Below are 8,550 nucleotides of genomic sequence, written 5' to 3'. Positions count from 1 at the left end.
TCATTCTCTTTCATCCTCATCTCAACACATTCTTCCACTCTCTCTACAGTTCCCTTTAACTCCCTAAGCTCCTTCTGCATCGCCTCATTCTCCCAGTGCAACCTCTCATTCTCTACAAGCAACCTCTCCTCACGCTCCTTACTCAGCCGCAATTCCTCCTTCAAAACCCTCAACTGCTCCTCCATTTTTCATGAACCTTATATCTAATATCTTATCCTATCAGTCCTTCGTCTAAGAGTCCAGCTTCAATCCCACCTCGGCAGTCCCTGTTCGGGCGCCAAAATAATGTGGCGGGATGTTAAAAAAAACAAGCCCCACAACCTTGAATCACTAACTGACAATTGTCTCAACAACACAAACTTTCCCCTGACGTTATCTAAAACCAGACTTTTAACAGAAGGTAAAAAAAACTAAACATAACCTTAAAACTATATTTCCTTATATTCTAGAATATTTAACGAAAAACACCAGCAACCACACTTATAACCATAATAATCACTTAATACTAAAATAAACTGCAGTCAAAATCTCAAAATAACTAACAAAAACTTAAAACTAAAAAAAAAAACCACACAAGGGCTAACAGTCCTTTCAAGCCCACGCAACAACTCGGTTGCAACGCCACACTATGGCAACACTGACACTCAGTCAATACAAAATGTATTCATTGATTTAAGCCGTGAGCGTAATCATAATCATCATCATCATATTCATCATCAGCATACGTATTAACCAGGTCCAAGAGAAATTCAAAGTCCGGTGATCAATAGGTCTTTCGTTTCAAAGAGCAATCAAATAGAAATCCTTTATAACAATCCAGGCCATCAACACTATCTTCAGTCAAAACAAAATGTTCTTAAAAGGAATAAGTAATTCCAAGGAGGAATCACGGCCTGAAAATAAAAAAACAAAACACTTACAAACACTCCTAGCAAACTAAACTATCACACTATAACAAAAGATAAATAATAAATAGTTCCTATTATTCACAATCACGACAAGCAAAGATAAACAAAACTGTACTTACTGTCAAAATAATCAAAACACTTCCACGCTGGTAAGAAAAATAATAGATATAATCCAGCATTCAATCACACAACTGCTTCAGGACGCAGTCAATCAAAAAAAGCATTCGCTCTGAAACATTCACCACTGTCGTAACCTAACTAAAAAATGTAAACAAACAATCTCATTTAAACCAAGTCTTTCTCACCACAAACGATCGTTAACCTAACTACTTTCACTCGCTAATACAAATATCTCTCTCTCTCTCTCTCTCTCTCTCTCTCTCTCTCTCTCTCTCTCTCTCTCTCTCTCTCTCTCTCTCTCTCTCTCTCAGGATTTGGCAAAAACAAAAATAAAATAAAACAAAAAATAAATCCTCTACAGTTGTTTTCAAACTTTCCGATTGAAAAATCCGGAATTAGACTTTCGGGTATAGGAAATAATGAATTACGGTCATTTCGCCCACATGTCAATTCGCCCACAAGTCAATTCGCCCACAGGTCAATTCGCCCACAAGTCAATTCGCCCACATATAAGAGTCAATTCGCCCACATATAAGAGTCAATTCGCCCACATATATTTAAAAAAAGAAATCCCATATAAAGAATTCCGTTCATTTTGTTGATATATTGTGCAAACGTACTCCTCAGCCTAATATTATGGTGAGCTTTGATGTAAGAAGTTTATTTACTTGTGTACCTATTAATGATGTCTTGGAAATTAAGGAAAGCTATGATGTTGATTCGATTCTCACTAACCTCAGTGCTCATTTTTATCATGTTATGTAACTAAGTGTAATTGCTACTTATTATATTATTATTTTTTTTTTTAACCACCTCACTGTTTTGTTTTGTTTACTCTTGTAAAATTCTTTTCTATTAAATCGCCCTCGTCAACTTTTCTTAAAAGACAGTTACATAAATGTAGCCTAATATTCAGAAAGTAATAACCAAACAGTAGTTACAAAGAGTTAAAAAAAAACTGATTAAAAGACAGTTACATACATGTAATATTCAGATAGTGACAAATAATTAAAGAAACTTTTATTAAAATATAGCTACATATATATGCAAGATTAAAAGAATAGTGTCAAAGAATTAAAAAGAATTTTTAAAAAAAAACAGCTACAGTACATACTGTACATGCAAGTTTCAACTGCGCACTGGGCCATTGAGATAAGCACACGCTTTCAGCAACTGATATGCAGATCTCTCACCCCTCATGTGTTCCTCCCAAAGAGTAAATATTTTACCCTGCAAGTCCCTATATTTTTTCCGCTGAATCCTTCGTAGCTTTTTTTCGGATACTAGCCTTATGTAGACGGATGTCAATTTAGCCTCTTTGTGGAGAAGGCTTACGAGGAGGTAAAACTGGAGGTTACATCTACCTGCAGCATGTTTGTTGAGGCGATTGTGCCAGCCTTCAATATCATTATTAGTACGGATTGACTGATAGAAAATACTCCAGCTAGAAGTTGGCCATAAGGAGTTGTGGATCCATGTTCTTGATATATACTGCATTATAGTTTGTAATTGGGCTGTGGCAGCTTGACGTGAGAGACGTTCAAACACGGGACCTATATCTGCCTCAGGCAGAAATGGAAGGGCCATCACTTTCCGCAAGTATTTGTATGTCCCGTCATCATGTTTGTAAGCATGCTGGAGACCAACCTCTTGAACCTATACGTAAGTATTTCAGAACAAAGAAATTAGACATTGTATTGTACACAAGAAAAAAAATCTGGTCACATTATGGTGATACAATTTGTTTTAAAACTACTATTCGACAGGTATATATAAAAAAAAAATCTGTAGGCAATTAGCTAAATTGACTAACCTTTCTCCATACAGCTTGCGTCCAATGGAATACGCATCCCTTGACCTTGGCATTAGGCAAAACCTCAGGCAAGACTTTCCACATTGCTTTCTCATAGTCGATTGTTATGTGTTTAACAGAAGGCTCATTTGGTAGACTAGTTAAAACTTCGTGGAAAACTTTTCTGTAGTCACTCTTCTTTCTCCCAGACATAATGACAAATAGTAAGGGGACTTGTTTTGCATAGTCGTCTGCCCTCACAAAAGCATTGACTGTCATCAGCTGTGTAAAAGGGTGCCTGCATAGCTTAAACGTGCTGTCAATGTACCATGACTTTGCCCTTGTTAGATGTTTTATTTGTTCTGTTGTTGCAAATATCAAATGGCGGCGTTCACGAACTGATACGTCAGCTATAAGAAAGTCGTCAGGAATGTGATTTACATCTACCTCAAAATTCAGGTTTTTGGGTTCTGTCGGTCTTAAAATTTGTCTTTGTCTGTTTGCTGTTCTTGCCAAGTGCTCTGGCTTAGGCAGACTAGGACATGGTGCATTTCCTATCTCTTGTAGCAACACATCATCCACTATAGCAGATGCTGGTTTAAACAGATCTTGTGCTGCCAGTTTCTTTACCTGTAATGTTACTTTAGTGACAATATCAGAGCCAGTTGATGGTGAATGGTTGTGCAACACGTTGTTCTTTACATATTTTCCATTTCTCTGCGTTACTAGTGCCTTGCATGGGTTACTTTTAGGGCGATTAGTACATTGCCAGTAAGTTACATTGGATCGCTGCATTTTTTTGTTGTAAGTGTACCCATGACTGTCAACGAGCTTATCTCTACCACGCTGTGTGCCCTTCTCAAAGAGCTGGAATGTAAATTCACCTTCTGACTGCAGTTCAACATCTTGTATGGCTGGGTCGTCAAGTGAATCCTCTAGTTCCATTGGCAAGTCAGGTGGGTCATCAACTGAAGACTCTTGTTCAACTGCAGGGATGTGTGGTTCGTGTTCCATGTCAGGGGTGGATGGGTCGTCCACTGGATGGGAGGTTGGTTCGTCAGTGAAGGTACAAGTATTACAATTCCAATCAATGGAATTACCGGATTTCACAGCTGCCCAGTAATCAGCACGAGATACGCCAGTATTGCATTTCCTGTGTTGCCACCTCCCACACATGTCGCACTGCAGACCTTCTTGCCTTGCCCTTACAGGTACGAGGCACTGAATACAATCGTCTGTGCAGTCTACCATCTTGCCAGGAACTGTTTTAATTCTATGGTCATGGCCAATTACAATACATAGGTAATGAACCACCAAACAAGTCAGATAATTTAACTGAACTAATGAACCCTCCTTTCCTCCACACACACACACACACATACACACTTCCATAGACTTTGTAAATAGTTTCATATGAATTAAGTTACGTAGCTTGTTAAGAGCCAGTTGTAGTTTAGATTCAGTAAACTTTAAATAGGCCTATTCCCCCAAATGTATATTTTCACTCTGACTGCCTTACTAAAAAAACATTTATTATTATTATTATTATTATTATTATTATTATTATTATTGTTGTTGTTGTTGTTGTTGTTGTTGTTGTTGTTGTTGTTGTTGTTGTTGTTGTTGTTGTTGTTGTCATTATTATTATTATCATTATTATTATTATCATTATTATTATTATAATGCACACGCAGTTGTTGTTGTTGTTATTATTATCATTATCACCATTATCATTATTATCATTATAATGCACACGCACACACACACTATTCCTTATCTTCCACCTCCTACCTCCCTCCCTCTCACCCCCCTCTCTTCTTCCTCCCTGCCAACTAGTTGCGTTTACCTAAAGTGACATACTAGAGCTATTATCGTACTTGTGGGCGAAATGACTTAACAGTGTGGGCGAAATGACTCCATGGTGTGGGCGAAATGACCTGTGGGCGAAATGACTCCACAGTGTGGCGAAATGGCATGTGGGCGAAATGACCGGATACCGAAATAATGAATTAAATGCCATAGGCATAACTCATGTTCAGTTCAGAGTCGGTAATCGCACGTTTGCCGATACATTTGTTGTTGTAAAAAACATTAATATGTATCCAGCTGTAATTATAGGATACCCATCTATGGGAAATCAAAACATTATCTTAGCCCCTGCCAAGCACGGCGTGTATATCAAAGGAAATTCTATAAGTCTTCTAATACCTTAAAATCAGTTTTGGATAAAAAGGAGACGACAAATGTAACTGTAACGTACGTTGAAGAACCAATAACTTGTCTCACTAATAAAGAAATAATATACGCGACCCAGCAGAATTCTCGTTCACCCGTAATATCATCTTGCACGCAATCTATCGAACCAAACCTACCTTCGAATTTAATAGTGCAAATAAAGAAAACATTACCGGGATCTGAAATATTAATCCTTTCCGATACTTTGAAAACTAACGGATTGTCTGTCACACAAGCTATTTATACAGTAGGCTCACATCAACAATGTAATATCGAAGTCTGTAATCATTTAAATAACACTTTAGTAATTCACAAAAATCAACATATCTTGGATGTAGAAGTTTATAAACATCTTATTCTTACCGTTGCTGAAATCAATCACTCTCAATCAGTTGCGGATGAATCCCTTTTGCGATCTATTAAAAATAAAATCAATAAGGACATTCAAGACGAAGAAATTCAGCAGAAAATTTTTGAACTTTTAACTAAATATCATGATGTTTTTTCCACTACGGATGGATCCTTAGGAAAAACAGATGTGATAGAGCATCAAATAAGGTTAAAGGACAAGCAGAAAATTATCTATGTACCCTCGTACAGACTCCCTATGAAATTCCAGAATGAAATAAATGATGAAGTAGGTAAAATGCTAGAAGAAGGAGTCATTAGGAAATCAAACAGCCCTTATAATTTTCCTTTAATAGTTGTACCGAAAAAAGATCGAACATGGCGTATCTGCGTCGACTTTCGTCGTCTAAACGAGGAAACGATCCCTGATCGATTCCCAGTGCCATGTACTGACGATATTTTGTCTTTGTTAGGTCAGAATAAATATTTTACCAGTTTGGACTTACTTAAAGGCTTTCACCAGATATCATTAGAAGAAGATAGTATCCCATACACAGCCTTCAGCACAGCCAGGGGACATTATGAATTTTTACAGATGCCTTTTGGTTTACGTTGTGCTCCTATAACATTTACAAGAATGATTAACATAGTGTTTGGAGACTTGTTAGGGGATATATTGCATGCCTATATGGATGATCTTGTAATCTTTTCCAACACCTTAGAAGAACATCTACGTAAGTTAGAACTAGTACTACAGAGATTAAGACAACATAACTTAAGGGTAAAGATTAGTAAGTGTGAATTTTTCAAAACAGAATTAATATATTTGGGTTTCATGGTGTCAAGCCAAGGTCTTAAAGTAGTCCATGATAAGTTGTCGGCTATACGTAATTTTCCCATACCTACTAATGTCAAGGGAATACAGCAATTTCTGGGTTGTAGTGGATATTACAGGCGTTTTATACGCAACTATTCAATAATAGCCGCTCCTTTAACTGATCTTACGAAGAAGGGCGTAGATTTCATATGGTCTGAGCAACATCAACAGGCGTTTAATACTTTGAAAGATGAACTATGTAGTTCTCCTATCTTAAAATTTCCTGACTTCGGTAAGGAATTCTTCATTGCAACAGACGCCTCAGACTTACGAGTAGGAGGGGTATTGCTTCAGCAATATGATAAACAATTTTTTCCCGATAGCTTTCTATTCTCGAAAATTGAGAACTTCCGAAAGTAAGTATGCAGTAATAGACAAGGAAGGGCTAGCTATTGTTAATTCGCTAGTGCATTTTAAGTTCATAATTTACGGTTATCCCGTTAAGGTTCTTACTGACCATAAACCACTAACAGAGTTCTTTAAAGGCTTCAACCACAGCCCTAAACGAACTCGGTGGCATTTGATCATTCAAGATTTTGGCGCAAGAATCGAGTATTTACCTGGGAAAGCAAATATCATTGCGGATGCATTATCACGCAACCCCGTGTCATCTTGTACGAAGCCTTTAGCTGAATTAATAGATATATCAACATCCATGCCTATTGTAAAAACAATATCTGAACAAGAAGATTTAGGCTGGAGCGCTGAATTGTTACAGACTGAGCAAAGAAAAGATCAGAAAATAGAAACAATTATAAATGCTTTGAAAGGCAATCATAAGGAAAAGGAATATATAAAGTATAAGCAGCAGAATTATATAATCAAAGATAATATTCTGTGTAGGACTGTGACAAGGAAAACCCGCAATACACCACATGTAACTAACGACCAGGTAGTAGTACCAATCTCACTTATTTCCACTGTCCTGAATTGGTTGCATTCAAATCCATTACATGGACACCCGGGGTTCTCATTAATGTCACAGAAAGCCAAATCATTGTTTTATTGGCATACAATGCTTACAGATATAAAAAGACACATAGCTAATTGCCGCACATGTCAGGAAAACAAAGGGCATACGAAAACACCTGTCAGCCTAGGAGCTTATCCTGTGCCCAATCAACCCTTTGAAAGAATACATTTAGATTTGTTAACAGGATTTTACGAGTCAGACAGAGGAAATAAGCACCTCTTAGTAATTATAGATGCTTTAACTCGATATACAGAATTAATAGCGTTTAAAACTAAAACTGCGATTGAATGCGTTAGGAAGTTTTACGAGTGTTACATTTGTAAACATGGAATTCCACACATGATCATCTCAGACTCGGGTGGTGAATCTAATATTCACTTTCTTACCTCATTGTGTGAATTCCTCAACATAAAGAAAATAAATACCATGATATATCACCCAGAGTCGAATGGGCTAGTGGAAAGAGCAAATAGGAAGATATTAAATATATTGAGGGTAACACTAGGGGGATCAGACCCCAACTGGGATATTGCAATACCGGCGGCACTGAGTACTCTGAATCATTCATATCATATATCAATTAAAATGTCACCGCATGAAGCATTGTATTGTACCCCAGTTAGAACGCCTTTCCATGTATTAACGCCTACAACTAATCTATTAAATCCTTTAAAAGAATGTATAAATGCAAGTATAAGTCGATATAATATCCTTCGAAAGAATTTAGAAGAATCACACATCATAATGAAAAGGAATCATGATAAAACAGCGAAACCAACTAAAACATATACCGTGGGTGATAACGTATATATTCAAATCAATGTACGAAAAGGGCTCAATTATAAACTAGCACCTAAGTTTGAAGGCCCATTTAACATTTTGGAAACATTAACGGCCAATAGGTTTAGAGTTCAAAACGTTTCCCAACCCACGGATGAGAGAATAGTACCATTGGCTCACATAAGAAATTAGAAAGAAAAGAGAGGAAAAGAAGTGAGGGAAATTTTTTTTTATTTTATGTGATTAAAAGTTTTCTTTTTAATACAGGAGTAATTGCGTATATTTTTCTCGTTAAAGGTTTCCAAGATGAATTTTTTGTTGTTGGGAGTGATATTGTTCGCTCAGACATTTTTCTCGTGTAGGATGAGCTCTAAAACTAAAAGTATAAATTTTAAATATGGCACTATAGTTGAAAGACAAGAAGACATTTTTATTACATCAACCAACGTAATTGTAGAAGTGAATATGCAAGCAATTTTTCTTCAAGAGAATGATGTCACTAGCTTAAGAACCGCCA

At 36.8% G+C, this 8,550-nt stretch overlaps 1 protein-coding gene across 1 annotated transcript; it reads right to left on the bottom strand.

Annotated features, from left to right (window-relative positions):
* Positions 1-1,444: 1,444 nt before the first annotated feature.
* LOC137632969 (uncharacterized) lies at positions 1,445-4,343 on the bottom strand. The gene is made up of 2 exons (XM_068365105.1): positions 2,842-4,343; positions 1,445-2,684 (listed from the first exon to the last, which is right to left on the bottom strand). The coding sequence occupies exons 1-2, from the start codon at positions 4,231-4,233 to the stop codon at positions 2,157-2,159; spliced, it is 1,920 nt and encodes a 639-aa protein (XP_068221206.1). The 5' UTR covers positions 4,234-4,343; the 3' UTR covers positions 1,445-2,156.
* Positions 4,344-8,550: the final 4,207 nt, after the last annotated feature.

This window comes from Palaemon carinicauda, chromosome 42 (genome assembly GCF_036898095.1).
Source record: "Palaemon carinicauda isolate YSFRI2023 chromosome 42, ASM3689809v2, whole genome shotgun sequence".
Lineage (NCBI taxonomy): Eukaryota > Metazoa > Arthropoda > Malacostraca > Decapoda > Palaemonidae > Palaemon > Palaemon carinicauda.
Note: the sequence above shows the minus strand (reverse complement) of the source record. Positions and strands in the feature narration are given on the sequence as shown.